We start from the raw sequence: 17,129 nt of genomic DNA on the forward strand, positions 1-17,129 counted from the left end.
ATTCACATCTTCATTTGTCGTTTTCACAATAGTTTTTCATGGCTTTAGTAGTGGGTTTCGGAAGTGACGACATTTTTTGGGACGATCTACATATTCGACGGCATTTAAAAAGCATTGAAAAACTACAGTTGAACGGTTGAGGCTGATTCACATCATAAAATATATGAAATATGAGTGATCGTAGGGCACACAGTGTTAGTAGCCGTCATCATCACAGTTCTGCTTTATTATTTTTAAATTTTATACGAGCGATCTTGACCTGATTTCAGTAAAGCGAAAATATCGCCAAATTTACACAGCTGGTTTTTACGATTGCTGGAGTGAATGGCTGTCCAAAAAAAAGAGTGACAGTGTTGAAGAAGTAAACAAAAACAAATGCAAAGTACGATAAAATAGACGAAATGGAAAATTAGTAACAAAAACAAAAAAAAAAAAATCGGATGCAGGTCAATGCACAGGCGGGAAATAGTGTTGCCAAAAAGTTGTTACAACAAACAATAGCACGTTAAAGCGGCTTCCACAAAGGTTTCCTGCGGCAACGCATTGCGCACCTGCAAAGTGAGGCAGGTTGTGGCTGTTGCGCATGCGCAGATGAACAACCGCCAAAGCGCTGTGTGGCTGGCGTCGGTGCGTGGGTGCGCGCTGCTACTCACTTCAGCAAGCAAATGGGCTGAAATTAGCATATTACAAAAACACAAACAAAGTCAAAATTTGGCGATTAAAATTTGCAAACTAAGCTGTTGTTGTTGGCTCGTTGATGTTCGCGTCTGCAAAAAAGGGCATTTTGCAATAACTCCTCACCACCGATTATGGCCAGAACAGCTAGTTGGTTTAGCTCAGGGTTCGCTGCTTTGTTAGAAAAATTACATGGTGACTGTGTGGGTTTGTTTGGGAAATCCTACGCGTATGCGCAGTCGAAAATTTTTAGATAAGTTAGAGTGTTGCAGCGGGTGGGCGCTTAGTGCAAATTGCAAACGAGACGCGAACACTTCGTGTGTTGATACAAACACATAAAATAAAACAAAAAACGACCGAAGTGATAAAAAAAACTATTTCAAACTAGGCAGCAAGGATACTAAGTGTGCAAAGGGACTAGCGAATTTAAAGTGAAATTTAAAAACGAAGTACAGAAAGAACTCGAAAGTCAAAAGGGACTCTTGAAAAATGTCAGTGCAAAGTGTGTGTTGCTAAAAATGTTCTTGTTACAACGGTTAATAATCGCGCTTGCGCTCGTATTACTCGCGTTGGTGGTGCTATGCGCCTGCGCGCCCCAAAGCTATTACTCCTCAAACTCTTATTCAACGGGCTCAACATCACCATATCGCGCGAGTCCTTATCGGCGCGCCGGCTATTCTCCTTATCGAGACTATAATCGCGAGTATTATGACGCGTTGCGACAACGACGCCTGCGCGCGCTAGCCGACAGCTATAAAGGCATTTACAATAGCATCAGCAGCAGCACCAGCAGCCGTGGCGACAGCGGCACAAGCAGCAAAACACAACGCTACTATTCCGCCTCACGTTTGCCCATCTCCGCGGCCGCCATAAGCGCTAGCAACAACGACAGCAACGGCAGCACAAGCACCAGCCTTTACGCTAGCAACAGCAATGATCCGTATAACAGTAAATACAACAGATACGACGCTTACGCATCCGATAGTAAGCGCGCTACGAATAGCGCTTCCAGCGCAACAACAAATAAGCAGCAAGATGCAAGCGCCAACGGTAACAGTAAACCGCGCATCAGCAAAGCTGATGAGGAGAATGCAAAATTTGCTGGCATTCGAAATCAAGAAGCCGATGAGGCGAACACAAAAACCTTGTCGCATTTGAAGCGTAAGAAGCTACGTCGCTGCTTTCCGTTTGGTCGTGACGCACAGGGCGATGAAGTGACACCGCCACCAGCGGAGCAAGGACGTTTACTTTGGGATTTGAATGTCTATAATATTTATAATGGCGGTGGTTATCCTCCGCCTATATATGGTGACAGTGGTGGTTGCGGTGGACTTGGTGGCGGCTTGGGCGGCGTTGGTGGTTTGGCCAGCGCTTTTGCCGGTGCTGGTGGTTTTGGCGGCGGTGGTCTGCTCTCCGATCCGATTGCTGCCGCTTATGCGCCACCCAATAGATTGAATAATTTGTTACAGCTTTTTGCTCCTGGCATATTGCAGAATGCTTTAGCGGCGACAGCGCGTCCTTCCCTGCTCAGACCACAAGCCGATGCCACCGCGAGTGAGGCTAACGATTTGGCTAATGATCCGGATATTGACCCTGCCTACACACCTGTCGCAGCCAGACCACCGCCGGTGAGAAGACCTAACAGGGTTTACTATGATTCGGCGGGTGCGGTAAGTTCGTTAATATTAATTTTCTCTACACAGAAATGTGACCTATAATTTTTCATTGTAGGCTCCCGTAACACCTGCCCAATTGGTAGGCGGTGTAGCCACCACTGTAAACGGTATTATACAACAACTAACTGGCAATGTTCAGCCGGTTTACCCTGGTTATAGGTCGCTAAGTTATGGAAAGTAAGAAACCTCCAAATGCTCCCAAATACGCAAATGAAGTTACATATATATATACAAATATACTGTATAATTTTTAGTTTTATATTTATTTTTAATCTTAGATGTTTGGTGTTTACTATGTTCCTCAAAGAAATTTTTTTTGTATAAATAAACGAAACTAGTTTATCATTTGTGGTTGCTCTCGATCCTTGTGTGTTTTTTTTTCTGAGAGGGAAGGATGGAACTTATATGATTAGCTAACTTGGACAGTATGAAAGCAGTCTTCAAAGTTTTGGTTAGTTGTCATAAAGGGCGATCCAAGTGGATGTACTTTTTTCAATAGTCGTTTTTTGACAGATCACGCGTGAGTCCTGTCAAACTGTCATAATATTTTTGGTATATGGAACGACTTGTCGCATTTTGCGTCGAGATCTTATATTGAAAACGTACAAAATACAGCTTGTTCAAAAACTGAAGCTCTATTCGAGCCAAGTTTTGTTTAGCGATGAGGCCCATTTCTGGCTCAATGGGTATGTGAACACGCAAAACTACCGCATTTCGGACGAATAGGAACCTGAAGAGATTCAAGAGCTGTCATTTTTTACAGAAAAAACAAGAGTTTGGTGTGGTTTGTGGGCCGGTTGAATCATTGGTCCATATTTCTTCAAAAATTATGGAAGTGATTGATCTCGTCGACATTTGGCTTCAACAAAACAAAATCAATGGATTAATGGAGAGAACACTTAAGTAAGCAAATAATTTGACGTTTTTGGCCGGTCGATTGGCCACCAAGATCGTATGATATCATACTGTTAGACTTTTTCCCTTAGGGATATGTTAAGTCTAAAGTCTATGCGGACAATCCTGCTTTGATCCAGGGCTTGGATTTGAAAGAAATAATCTTCAAAAAATTAATTTCAGAGAACGTTCTTTCGAATGATAATAAACATTCCTCATTAAATTTGAAGTTTCTGTGTTTTTTTCTTTAAAAAGTGGGGACTCTTTATATAAAAATATATTTAAACCTAGTAAAATAAAAAAAAAACTAAAATTTGTTGAGAGGATTTTCGATATGATAATAATATCAGAGTTCAATAAAATTTCATTTGCATTTAAATATTTCACAATTTTGCAACTTTCTGTTTCTATACCCTGAAGAGGCTATATTAAGTTTGTCACGAAGTTTGTAACACCCAGAAGGGAGCATCGGAGACCCTATAAAGTATATATGTACATATATAAATGATCAGTATGTTGAGCTGAGTCGATTTAGCCAAGTCGTCTCTCTGTCTCTTGACGAAATTTGGTATGAGTTATTGTTTATAGAAATAATGCAATATACATAGAAAGAAATTATTCAGATCGACTCACTATATCGCATATAGCTGTCATACAAACCGAAGGATCGGAATCAAAGGCTTGTATGGAAAACTTTCGCATTTGACGTGGTATCTTCACGAAATTTGACATGGATTACTGCTTAATGTAATAATATAATCTCCAATAAAAATGTTCAGATCGGATTACTATAGCGTATAGCTTCCATACAAACTGAACATATTGCTACTAATAGAAATGCATCTGTGAAGGTTATATTAGCTTCGGTGCAGACTAAGTTAACGTTTTTTCTTGTTGACAATTAAGTTTGTATGCATCACCACCTGCTTGATTTGGAAAGCTTTTGCAAGCTTTTTTATTTATTGAAATATAGCTTTTACTTGTAGATATCAATATTTACCACTATGTTGAAATTAGTTGAATTTAAATACCACATTAAAGCTTTAGCAGAGAACGTAAATGAATGAATCCATATGAAACAAGTAAGAAAGAGCTAAGTTTGGGTTTAACCGAACGTTTTTTTACTCCCGCAACTTGCAAAGATGAAATGCATGGAACTGTTTTTCCACTTATTCGTTATTTTGGGGCTTAAATAGTTTTGTTTCGATCTGTACACCTCAAAAGCACTAGTCGTGTAAAGTTTAATTCGGTTACATTGATATTTTCCTGATTTGTTTACCGAAAGTGAACGTGAATTGGTATATACGATTGTCAAGATAATATTATGTACCAAATTTGGGCGATAGGTCCCAAGATATGGGCTTTAAAACTTGTTCTGAGTGAATTTGGTTATTATAGCACGAATGGTTTAAGAGACAAGTATGTACATTAACAACAGTCCTGTTTAGCACTTTATACTAAATGTTCACGTTTGATGTCAATTTGTGGGCGTGGCAGTTTTGCGATTACGCCCATTTATGAACTCGTCCTTTTTTTGCGTTTGGAAACACGTGTTTCATCAAGATATCTAAATTTTTATCAAAGTTATAGGTTGCGCGAACGGACAGATGGACCGTCCATCCCTCTCGTTCCTCCACAGTCACTCGGATTTTAACTCGTCTCATCTTTCAGACGAATACATCATAATTATGCATACACATATGGTTTATTTACTTTTTGTACAAAAATTCGCATTTAAAATTACCTATCACTAAACTTATTAATTAGCACTAAGAACTTGAGTGTGTTAACCAAAGAAACCATTTCCGAAACCACCATAACCACCATTGTAGTAACCACTTTGACTATGCGACTGACTCTGTGACTGCGATTGGCTGTAGGAGCCACCATAATTGCCAATGCCGCCATAACCGCCACCATAGCCGGGATAATAGCCGCCGCCGAAACCTGGTCGACCATAATAGCCGCCATAACCGCCTGGATAGCCGCCGTAGTAGCCGGGGTAGCCACCGTATCCACCATAACCACCGTAACCACCAAAACCACCCAAACCAAATGCGGCACCCAGACCCAAGCCGCCGAAAGTGCGCGCTTGAGCGCCAGCTGGTTTCGGCGCAGGCGCAGCATACAACACGGCGATAAGTGTGCAGGCGATTGCGAGTTTCAGCAGCTAAACATTAATGAAACAAGAGAATTGATGGTTTTATAGTTAGTTTTCAAAGAGTCCTTTAATAAAAAACAAAATACTTTCACACTTACGTAACTAGCCATTTTCTATTTGAATTCCTTAATGTTACTTGCTAACTTCTAGTAATGAGTTGCTCAGTTCAGTCAGTTGCGTACTAAGTTGCACTTGAAGTGCGCACATTGCTTTTTATACTTTAGCAACATGGATGCGCGCACGCATGCGTACTACTATCGACTTTAGACGGCGAAATTACAGAACCGCAAAACAAGTTGATGACGAAAAATACAAAAGCTAACCTCACAAACATACATACCTGTATGTGGCCGGGTATTTTGTCATTGACGGAAGCGTCCAGCGTCAAGATCAAGAGCACAATAACATCAGTCGCCAGCACAGCATTAACAAAAACAAATAACTAAAAACATAGTACTAATGCAGATGAATGTGTTCACCGTGGTGGTGATAATCAGAAAAACCAAATTTCGGAATTTTGGAATTTTGGATTCTCATCGCGACTTTGCGAGAATGAAGCGCAGCGCACGCAACGCTTTGTTGCGCAGTCAAGCGTATGGGAAATATTAAAAATTGTGTGCTTTGTAGCATGTCATAGAAACCCAAACAAAATTAGCATCACTCACTCTAGCACTAACATTGCTGCAAACTAAGTCCTATTAGCGTTTAATCTCAACTAAATTCAAATTTATTTATCGACACAAATTGTTTGTTGTGCTAAGTGTATTAACCTTTTGCCTGTCTTTTCGCCTTCTAAGCTTCTGTGAGACGGCCACCTTCAATCTATGACGACTGCTACTCTTCGACTCTTCCTCTTCGCGCGATTTTCACTTTCAGCATTATTCGCCAATCGGCAAATTGTTAATTGGCGTGGTGATTTATGCCAACGTTTTTTAAACCTAAGCGCAGCGTAGCATATACTCGTATGTAACTGTGTTTATTTTTTGTCTCCCCAGATGAAAACATCATATTTATGCACACACACATTAATTATTTATCAAATTTTACAGCACTAAGCACTTTCGTACCGTAATCAAGTAAATAATTTCCAAAACTATAACGATTATTGTCGTGCCCACTTTTACTGTCCGACTAACCGGCTGGATAGCCGTCATTGTTGCCTGGATATCGCATACACCACCGTCACTATTACCGCCATGACCATGAGTTTGACCGATAAAAATCAGCTTGACACGAATTTGGTGCTGATTCAGAGAATCCTTAGTAAAACACTTTAACAGATTAAAAGCAGTTGCCAGCAAAGCATGAAATACATAGTATATATACAAATTATATTCCGTGCTGATCATGGCGATAATGATGGAAAAGCCCAATTTCGGCATTTTTGATCCTGGACACGACTCATTGAGAATGACTGAAATGAAAACTTTGCTACGCAGCCATCACATCATGTCCAAATACCCACTCTCTAGCAGCAGTATGGCCGCAGACAGACTACGTCAGCTTCTTTCACCAGCAACACCGGAGTCATATTTACGTTTAATCTCAACTTAATTCACATTTATTTATCAATTTAAGCATTTGTTTTTGCAAAATGTAATAAATTTGTATTGAATTTTATTGGTTTTCACTATCCGCATTGCTCGCCTAAACCCAAGCACCAAACCACCAATATCTCAAATATGAGATAGTTTCTAAAATCAAAGCAAGAGTCAAATAAACGTGGGAACACTGTAGTAACCAACTCTATACATATGTACATACTGTATTCTGCGAAACTTATCCATTCTTAGTTGTTAATTTAATGTTTCCTACATAAATTGATGCACGCATACATATATGTACAATGTACATTGTACATAGACGGAAGCATATAATAAAGTGTTTTCTCATGTGATAATAAATGTTTGACGAATGAATTTAAAAATGCCAATATTTACCAGAAGGTCGTTATGTATTTAAATTCAGGGAAATTCCAAAAATTGTATGTCGAATAATTTGAAAATTCCCGTTAACATTTTCCATTATAATTAGAGACGTTTAGATGAGAAAATTAATGCTTGGATTTTCCAAAAATTCAAATTTAATTAACTGTATGCATACGTTATGTGACATTAAAACAGATAAAACAGAGAGCATAACTCTAACACTGCTTCGAATTATCTAATACTAGTTTAATACACAATACGACTAGTTTTGAATTTGATGAGTGTTACCAGGCGTTAGTAAGGTAAAAGTCATATGAGAAACCCCCTAAAAGCGGTCGCAAATGCGCAAAAGAATTATGGATGGTATATGTATATTTAATCGATTTAACTGAGGCTCTGAGAATATTAAAAGATTGGGTTGACATAAACCTAACAACGCGCTGTGCAAATTTTGTGCCAGGCGAGTTCACTATCGACATTAGTTATTACTATTAGAGTGCAACACTTTACAATCGGAAGCAATTCCGATAACTCCTACAGTGAAGCAGATGTTTTGCTTGTGAGTACAGTTGAGAAAAATCGAGTCCGACATTTATCGTGAATGGTCTCAATTATGGAACTTATGGAACATGAACTTTCAAATTACTGATACCATAACCTTGCCAGCCGTTATTTCTACGCTTTGGAGTCGGTACATCACGTGCAGTCCGCTTGGTTGACTGTCAACTGGACTCTGATATTTATTCACAATATATCCAACACGTTTTTTTTGATGTACTCACAGTCTCAGCTTTCTCGAACAACTTTACGGACATTCGCAATTTTTTTGGGGGCTTTTTGTTGATTTCGTCGGTAACAGTCTCTTCAGGTCGTCCACTGCCTTCATTGTCCTAGGTGCTCATTTCGCCTCGTTCAAACTTAGCAAACCACTTTTCAACGGTTGATTTCCCTAGTGCAGAGTTCAAATAATGTTAATCAATCTATCCCTTGGTTTGAACAGTATTTTATCCACCAAAAATCTGGTTTTTGTAAACTTTACCCAAAATGCTAAATAAAAATCTGGTTTTTGTAAACTTCACCCAAAATGCTAAATACATTGTCATAAACTAATAGTTCAACAGCAGTCAAATTTGTACATGTATCTTTTAAAGGTATGTACTAACCAAAAACCTTATAGATTAAATATTAGTATTACCATCTAAGTATCAGCTTACGAACTCTTCAGCCCTACTGTCCTACGTTTTAGTTAAACGAGATATCCACATGTCGTCACATGTAATTCTGGAGCAAATAACGCTCCTCGTCTTTAGGTAAACAGTCGATTATATGTATGGTTGAAATATTTTTAGTAAATTTAATTGTGTAGTAGTAAATTCGACAACTATTTTATATTACTTAATTTTTTTATTGTTAATAAATTGAACGACCTTACCTTAATTAGATGTAAATAAAAGTTCAACGCCTTTTCAGCGTAAATTTGCGAACAACTGAAAATAAAGAGGAAACATGAAAATTATATTGCAGAAATTAAAAACAATAAACACACAAAAAATGGTGGAAATATTAGAATGTGAGAATAGACACATACATAAATGGAATCAGTTAGAACAATGAGACAGATATTAATACATATATTTTCACTTATTGTTACTAAGTTATCAGTTCAAATGGAGTATGAGCAAAAAATAGTAAGACTTTGTCTATAATTTTAAAGTTCTTAATTTATTCTTCAAAATCTATGTCGTCCCCCCAAAAGTAATCCGCCTTGACTTGTGACAACTTTTTTTCCAACCCTCGATATAGGTAAGTCAAGTTCCGGAATAGCCTTCAATTGGCGTAGTGATTCACGTTTAATGCGTTCGATTGATTTAAAACGGTTTCCCCGAAGCAGTATTTGAAGTTGCTGAATAGCCAAAAGTCACATGAAGCTAAATTAAAACCAAGAGTTGTCGGCCCATAATACCGGCCTCTTTTTACGAATAGCTTCGCGCAAATGACGCATAACACTGTCTCCCTTATTTACAGTTTAGCCACACCTCGATAATCGAAGAAAACTGTCAACATAACCTTGATTTTTGACCTGATTTCGGCTGCGGCTCACCTTTGCCACGATATTCGCCCGATTGATCATCTGTTTCCGTAAGCATAGGTCCAAGACTCATCACCAGTAATAATACGTTTCATGTCATCGACACTGTTTTTCGAAAAAGTTAAGTGATTTTGGAACCAATCGTGTTTTCACTTTTCTTAGGCCCAAATGATCTTTCAAACTGGTTTTCACTGATCTCTGACTGTTAGTCGTCAATTCTCAAGCACCAATTTCCTTATTTTATTGACGTGTTGATCATCAGTCGATGTTGAAGCCTATCCTGGATGTGATTCATCGCCAACGCGTTCTGGACCCTCTTTGTAAAATTTGTACCAATCAAAAACTGTTGCTCGCAACAAACAATTATCACCGAAAGCCATTTCAAACATTTTGAACGTTTCAGCACCAGAAATTTTATTCCGCACACAAAATTTAATGGAACTTCTTTGTTGAATAATTTCACTCATCGTAAAAATCGTCGATTGGTACTTCATAATGACAAGCGTATAGCAAACATTAATGATGTGCCATTTGGCACAGATGTTACTGACAGTCACACAATCCTTGAAAAAAATATTTCAACGAAATTTAAATTGAAAAGTCTGACTACTTTTTGTCTATAGTTTATCTATTATTTGATTTTTTTCATTTATTGCTTATTCATGTGTCATCTAAATTTAGTATGACTTAATATAATATGTTAAACTAATAACTAATGATGTGTAACAAAATAAAAACAGCCTCGAGGTAAAGAAAATATTGCATGAGAAAGACTGTAAATGTCTTCACTGTTATATGAAATTAAAAAATTATGTAAAAATGTCAGGCAAGTGAAATACTGAATTTTTGGGGGGAAATAGGTAACAGTAATTATAAATAATCAATATACACACACAGTACATATATTTTCCTATTATTAAGACAATTTACTAACAAGGGAGATTTTATACAAATTAAAAGAAATGCAGTTATTTATGCTCCATAAAAGCCCCAAAGTCACTCAAATGGAAATGTGGTTACAAATTTTTCATTATCGTTATAAAAGTATGGATTTGTCTGCAAGAAAAAGTATTATGCATTTAATTGCTGACATGAAGATTAAATTATATTTGATCAAGTGTTTTTTATTAAAATGTAACGATAGTGTTCGCCAACAAAACAAAATAAATACCAAAAAAGTATAAATTAAACAAGAAAGTTATAGCTTTTATATATAATATATGAAATTTTATTAAAAGCTTTTGTAAATAAAATAAGACAATTAATATTAAAAAATATTGACTGATCGAATTGCTGAAGTTTTATAAAATCGTATGCTTTCACAGAGATATGGTATCGTTTACCTCCAATTATTTTAGCTAAAAATGGAGGGTTAACAAAATTTTTTTTGTAAAGTTTGTAAATCAAGTTGAAATTTATAAGACATTACTAATAAAATCTCCATGAATGTATTAAAAATATTATATGTGTATATAAATAATATATAAAGTTTATACAAGGTATAAAACTTATAAAAACTCAATTTAATCCAAAAACTAAAAATAAACTATAACCGCACAATTTTTAATACAAAAAATATTTTCCCTAATAATTAAAATATAAATATAATTAAAACATTCGAAATAAAAAATTTAAGCTTAACCATAAAAATGCTGCAAATAATTGTGGTGAGTTTTCCAAAACACGAAATAAATAATAATTCAATAATTTTCACTATTTTAGCTTTTGCTCACAACACTGCCCTATATCTACGGACAAAATGCAGAACGCATGGAAGCAGATAATCGTGTTTATGTAGGTGATTTCACGCAGCCACCCTATAGTATGGACAAGGCAGACAATAGTATTGCATATCCTTACCACAACAACTATTTCAGTTTTCCGCCCAACAACAACAACGGTTATCAGGCGTTCAATCCCAATAGTGGGCCTATGGGCAAGGCAGACAATAGTATCGCATATCCTTACCACAACAACTATGTTAGTTTTCCACCTACCAACAACAACGGTTATCAGCCGTTCAATCTCCATAGTACAATGCCCAACCACCAAACACCAACTCTTGGTGGATATAATGGACACTATGTTTACGCTAACTATGCACCCTTTAATGCCTTGCAAGGTTATAACAATTTTGGCATGACAAGAACATATGGAGGCGGCATGTCCAGCAATGCCAACTTCGTTCCCGTAACTTACAGCACTCATCTGCCGATCATGGATGGGCTGCATACGAGTATAGGCACGGCTTTAGGCGGCAGCATGAATGGCATGTCTGCCTATCCGGCTAACGGTCACTACAACGGCTACTATCCGTACAACTCGCTGGGTATTTTACAGCCATATAAGTGATGTACAAGCCCGTGCATACATTTTGGGAATATCAAGTTGTATTTATTTTTTATTGTAAAATATAATTTATGTACATATATTTAACACTTAACAGCAACACGAAGATTTTTTAAGTAAACAACTTGTACGAAAAGAAATAAAAAATATGTAATTTTATTAAAAAAATGTATGTATAAACACAAAGTCATGTGCAAGGTCAGTAATCTGTAGCGTTGGATGTGAATCATCGTGCGAAAGAAGGTATATAAAACTGGTTTTAGTGGGTGACGTATGTATGTGCCGCTCAAATATCGCCGATATTGACGTACACTAGCTGACACAAAAGTAGTTACACCCAATTTTGAAAATGTTTGATTTTCAAACGCCTTTATGTTGTTGAAATTATACAAACAGTTTTCTATCGTAAAAATAATTCGCAAGCAATAAATGGTCACAGGTTAAAGAAAACCGGCCACAATTCGTTGCCGGTCCAAAGCATCTTTACAAAATTAATTAGTTTGTACTTAAAATTGCACTAGAATATTCAATTCTACATGCATATTAGAGGCAACCAAATAGCGGAGAGAGGAAATCATAGACTCGGCGGACCTGCCTTCGATTTTCTTTGATAAATATGCTAAATTCTTTTCTCAAATTGGTGTACAAACAATCACACTTCCTCACTAATACTTTAAAATCAAATTTTGTTGAATAAAAAATGTTATAATTAGTTTTATTGCAAATATATTTTTATAAAAAATATACATGTGTATATATTTTATTATTTTCCTATATTTCAATTAAAATTTACTTTCCACCAATTCAAAAAGAATTGTTGGTTAAAATGTATATTTGTATATTTACGCTTATTTCAATGGTACTCAACATGTTTGCTTCAACACTACCTAAGTTTTCAAACTGTATGCAATGTTTGATTGTACTGTCTTAATTGAAATAGGACATTGGACAAACAACTTGTACATGGGGATGTAGCTCAGATGGTAGAGCGCTCGCTTAGCATGTGAGAGGTACGGGGATCGATGCCCCGCATCTCCAGAATTGATTATTTTTATTTTTTACATTATATGTAGAGAAAACAATAAGTATATAATTATAAAATTAGTCAAATGTTATTTTTAAGTACGTTCAAAACAAGACTAATACCAGGAAAGATTTTATCAAAAAATAACTGGTATAAATCAAATTGACTGGCAAAATCAAATAGAGAAGGAATAACAAACTCGTATTCCCCTTTAACTGGTAACTAGATAGATATCTTTTTAACAAAGACCGACACAGTAAAATAGCAAATATTTCAGTTAAGTTGCCAAAAACAATTTATTTTCATTAAATAACAGTAATAAAATATTAAATTCTAATAAATAACAAACATTAATACTTTTAGTTCATATAACGAATACACAAATAAAATGAAGTTGTTGCTTCACATTAACGTTTAACCATAATAACCACCACCAAAGCCAGGATAGCCGTAAGCACCACCATAAGGCGATGGTGGACCGTAAGGTGAATATCCGGGATATGGAACCGGCACTGGATATGGATAGGCGCCACCGCCAAAACCGCCAGCACCAGCACCACCCCCAAAACCACCAGCACCTCCTGGACGATTTCGGCCGGTTAAAGCGCCAATAAGATTGCTAAAGAGACCGCCGCCGCCGCCGCCGCCGCCACCGCCGAGTAGACCCAATATACGGTTATTAGGATTGCCATTAGCTGCGCTTGGTGGCGATGCACCAATACCCGCTTGACCAGGTAAACTGCTACTTCCAGCGCCATAACCAGCATTACCTAGGCCGGATTGAGTTGGATAACGGCTGCCAGGACTGTCAATACTATTAGGATTAGTTATGCCGTATGCTGATTGTTGTGCAGGATTTCTAGGGTAACGGTTGTTGCCACCAAATGCCTGTTGAGTTCCAGGAAAACTCAATTGTGCACGCGTAAACGCGGAGGTGAGCGCCAAAAGTAGCGTTATGAGGATCTTGAAATCAAATACAAAATGAGAAAATTGTTGTAGTGGAGTTTTTTTTACAATTCTCTTGGCTAAGTCTGGGTTATAGAAATTTTGTTGAGCACCGTTTATACGAATAATGATTTAGCTACTTACAAAGGATCTCATCTTCACGTTATTTGTTTTTGTGTTTTGGTAATTTATACTTCGTAATCAAGCTTTGTATGAACACTTCACTGTTAGATAACTGTTTATGCATATTCTATTGCAACAGCTAAGTTTATATACTAAAATCTTAGTTGCTTTTACTATCATGTAACGCCCACGCCACTAAAACTACTTCCAACTAATCTTGACAAGACGGGAAGTATAATTTGTTGTACAAGTCGCTTGTTTTGCGAATTTTCGCAAACTATTCAATTTGCATAAATATAAATATATCATTCTAATTCTAACTGCAGTACTGACCTTAAACTCGCGATTTGAACTTTTAATTTGGCTTTTTCGGGCATTTCGCTTTTGGTCAAAAATTAATGACACCAGTCAACTCTCAGAGCAATAAACTCGTGTGTTCTTTTGAATAAAAATAATATTAAAAATATAAACAATACCTAAAAGCAAATCAATAAAGACCAAATTGTATGCAAATGAGCGCTTCGGCAGATCGTAGCGGGTCCATCGTTTGCTATAATATCAGTGATCAACACGTGAGTTCGCTTGCAAACGAATTTAGCTTGTAAAATTATGTATGATATGCAGACTTATGTACATACATACAAGTACCGTACATAATTTAATATGTTTATAAAATATGTATGTAAGTTTTCATATTTCTTTTAAAGCATCTTTATCGATCTTCTCTTTAATTGAATACTTGTAAATATCTTGAAAATATATATTTATTCGTTGATCTCCACTTCTGTACGAGACCTATTCAAGCCCGTTCAATATTAACCGAAATCATGATAGTTGGTTTTTGTTCAGAAAACAGGAATTTTTTTAGCTTTAACTTATTTCGGAATTTCCCTCCGTTATGCGCTCGCAGCATCAGCTTCATCGTTTATAAAAGTCCATACACATTTTGTATGCTGTTTAGTTATAATTTTGGTGGTTCGTGAAGTAGTTTTGTGTGTGACTCAATTAATCATGAGAAATTTCGTAAGTTGACCTTTAATGTGTAAATGTTATGTTTTCATTGTGTGTTGAACCTTCGCTCTAAAAACTGACTGATACTTAATCTCAATGAAAAATTGTGGTGGATTTTAATTATCAAGTCTTCGCGTGTTGGAATAATTTTTAATTGCATTTACAAGAAATTTTTATACATATAGTGCAAATTTTCGGTTTCGATAATTTTTATTTAAAATGCTCATTCAATTTGGTTTCCTAGAAAAAGCAATAGCAAAAGTGTTCTACAGTAGAAAAAACAACAAAATATATTATATTTAATTTCGAAGATATAACTCGTTACTGTTCAACTTCTTTTGTGTTTTTGGTTTACTGTATATCTACATCAATTCCGAACTAGAAATCTTCCTAGATGAAAGGTCTTAATTTCTAGTCCTCTAACTAAAAGCTAAAAAAAAAATGTTCACTGCTAAAAAAAATGTGTGTGAGTTCACCGAATTTCATGGAAATCCCAAAGCCAGTTCCTGGATCTATCTATTGAATTCAGTTTGTTAAAATAGGCCTAGTGATATTATAACTTATAGTGACCAGCAATTCATGTGGGATGAGAAACTTCAACAGTTTTTAACATTTTAATGAGATTTACCTATGATTTCAACAAAACAAATTTAGCTACGGTTCATCAAAAGCCAGATTACGAGTGAGTCGTGTCAATACGAATAGTAACCTCATAAAAAAACAACCGTCTGGTATAGTTTGTGAGCCGGTAGAATCCTCGGTTCATATTTCTGCAAAAGTGATACCGGTGAGAACGTAACCGTCATTGGCGACCATTATCTCGCCATGATAACCGACTATTTCATGCCTGAAATCGAAGAACGTGATCTCGGCGACATTGATTTCAACAAATCACTCGTGTGATTTGCCAGTTACCAGTCGATATGCTCGAACGAGTCATTGAAAATTGGACTCAATGAATGGACCATCTGAGACGAAGCCGCGGTCAATATTTGAAAGAAATAAATGCCAAAGAATGTGCTTTCGAATGATAATAAAAATTCCCCATTAAGTTTGAAGTTTCTGCGTTTTTATTTAAAAAGCAAAGAAACTCGAAAAGGTTCACCATTTATGATGTATTACACTCTGAGTTTATCAAATCAGTGATAAAGTTAGGGGTCTATCATGTAAGGAAATTTCACGCCTATTGCGCCATAGGATGTTAGAATTCCAAACTGATCACAAACAATATAGTCAAGGGCGATTTAGATACTTATCAATGCCAAATAGATACAATTGTTTGTTTGCTTATTAGAGTAGCGAATGTGCCCCTGTTATAAAGGTATAGATCAGATGGCATAAAAATTATTTTTGAATATTCTAATTCTATTGAAAATAAAACTACATAATTGTCTACTTTACATTTATCCTATCGCTCTTTTACAGAGAATTTCCAGCTTTGCCGCATTGTTGTTCCTTGGCTTATTCGCTACACCCACAAGAGCACATTTCAAGAAGTTTAAAGGCTTTGGCGGCGGTTTCGGTGGTGGCTTCGGCGGTGGTTATAGTGGTGCTTATGCCACCAGTAGCGTTGTGAATAACTATCAAGTGGCGCCTGTTCCAGTGGCTGTGCCAGTTTCAATACCCCAACCCGTTCCTGTACCAGTTTCGATACCCCAACCTGTTCCTGTACCTATTACGAAAGTAGTGCCAGTCCCAGTGCCAGTAGCCCAGCCCGTTTGGCCCAGCAGTGGTTGGGAGGGTGGCTACGGTGGTTATGGCGGTGGTTATGGTGGTGGTGGCAGCTTTGCCAGCGCATCCGCATCTGCATCGGCATCCAGCTTCGGTGGCGGCTATGGCGGTGGCTTGGGAGGTCTTGGTGGTTTCGGAGGACCCGGTTTTGGTGGCTTCGGCAAACATGGTTTCGGTGGCTTTGGCGCATGGAAGCGTCGTTAATTTTTACTAACTAAAATTTCGTTATAGTGTTTTACTTATAATAATTATTTTGTATATTTAATTGTTAAATACATTTATTTAAAGATTTAAAGATAGTTGTGCTTATTTCTTTTCCCCTTGCTATTTTTCTGGTTGCTCTGTAGCATCAGAGATTGTATTAAATGATCCATAGTCGGTCGGTTGTGTTGTAATGTGTAACTTCAGGGCTCATTTAAGCCTATTACGTGGTTGTAAGTGACACAGCTATGTAAAGAAGATTCAGCTGTTAAAACAGCTACGCGAAAATTCAGTGTTGAGTATCACCTGAAGACTTAAAGAT

The 17,129-nt window shown here is 36.8% G+C and overlaps 6 protein-coding genes and 1 non-coding gene across 7 annotated transcripts in view; 5 read left to right on the top strand and 2 right to left on the bottom strand.

Annotated features, from left to right (window-relative positions):
- The window catches only part of LOC105230290 (uncharacterized), a 237,065-nt gene that overhangs the window by 152,443 nt on the left and 67,493 nt on the right, over positions 1–17,129 (top strand). The window lies entirely within an intron of this gene.
- On the top strand, positions 469–2,577 carry LOC105230330 (uncharacterized). Its single transcript, XM_049449223.1, has 2 exons — positions 469–2,345; positions 2,407–2,577. Exons 1-2 carry the CDS (start codon positions 1,194–1,196, stop codon positions 2,530–2,532), a joined length of 1,278 nt encoding a protein of 425 aa, XP_049305180.1. The 5' UTR covers positions 469–1,193; the 3' UTR covers positions 2,533–2,577.
- Positions 4,932–5,693, bottom strand: LOC105230287 (uncharacterized). Its single transcript, XM_011210979.2, has 2 exons — positions 5,505–5,693; positions 4,932–5,415 (listed from the first exon to the last, which is right to left on the bottom strand). The coding sequence occupies exons 1-2, from the start codon at positions 5,514–5,516 to the stop codon at positions 5,032–5,034; spliced, it is 396 nt and encodes a 131-aa protein (XP_011209281.2). The 5' UTR covers positions 5,517–5,693; the 3' UTR covers positions 4,932–5,031.
- On the top strand, positions 10,496–11,896 carry LOC125776549 (uncharacterized). The gene is made up of 2 exons (XM_049449226.1): positions 10,496–11,090; positions 11,146–11,896. The coding sequence occupies exons 1-2, from the start codon at positions 11,073–11,075 to the stop codon at positions 11,773–11,775; spliced, it is 648 nt and encodes a 215-aa protein (XP_049305183.1). The 5' UTR covers positions 10,496–11,072; the 3' UTR covers positions 11,776–11,896.
- On the top strand, positions 12,738–12,810 carry Trnaa-agc (transfer RNA alanine (anticodon AGC)). The gene has a single exon. It is a non-coding gene; the product is annotated as a tRNA-Ala (tRNA).
- LOC105230329 (protein FAM98B) lies at positions 13,091–13,897 on the bottom strand. Its single transcript, XM_011211028.3, has 2 exons — positions 13,886–13,897; positions 13,091–13,759 (listed from the first exon to the last, which is right to left on the bottom strand). Exons 1-2 carry the CDS (start codon positions 13,895–13,897, stop codon positions 13,211–13,213), a joined length of 561 nt encoding a protein of 186 aa, XP_011209330.2. The 3' UTR covers positions 13,091–13,210.
- LOC105230286 (claw keratin) lies at positions 14,630–16,919 on the top strand. Its single transcript, XM_011210977.4, has 2 exons — positions 14,630–14,887; positions 16,301–16,919. The coding sequence occupies exons 1-2, from the start codon at positions 14,876–14,878 to the stop codon at positions 16,808–16,810; spliced, it is 522 nt and encodes a 173-aa protein (XP_011209279.1). The 5' UTR covers positions 14,630–14,875; the 3' UTR covers positions 16,811–16,919.

Source organism: Bactrocera dorsalis, chromosome 2 (genome assembly GCF_023373825.1).
Source record: "Bactrocera dorsalis isolate Fly_Bdor chromosome 2, ASM2337382v1, whole genome shotgun sequence".
NCBI lineage: Eukaryota > Metazoa > Arthropoda > Insecta > Diptera > Tephritidae > Bactrocera > Bactrocera dorsalis.

Coding starts and splice junctions, on each gene's coding strand:
- LOC105230330 (XM_049449223.1), top strand. CDS start 1,194: ATGTTCTTGTTACAACGGTTAATAATCGCGCTTGCGCTCGTATTACTC. Junction 2,346..2,406: donor ACTATGATTCGGCGGGTGCG/GTAAGTTCGTTA, acceptor TTTTCATTGTAG/GCTCCCGTAACACCTGCCCA.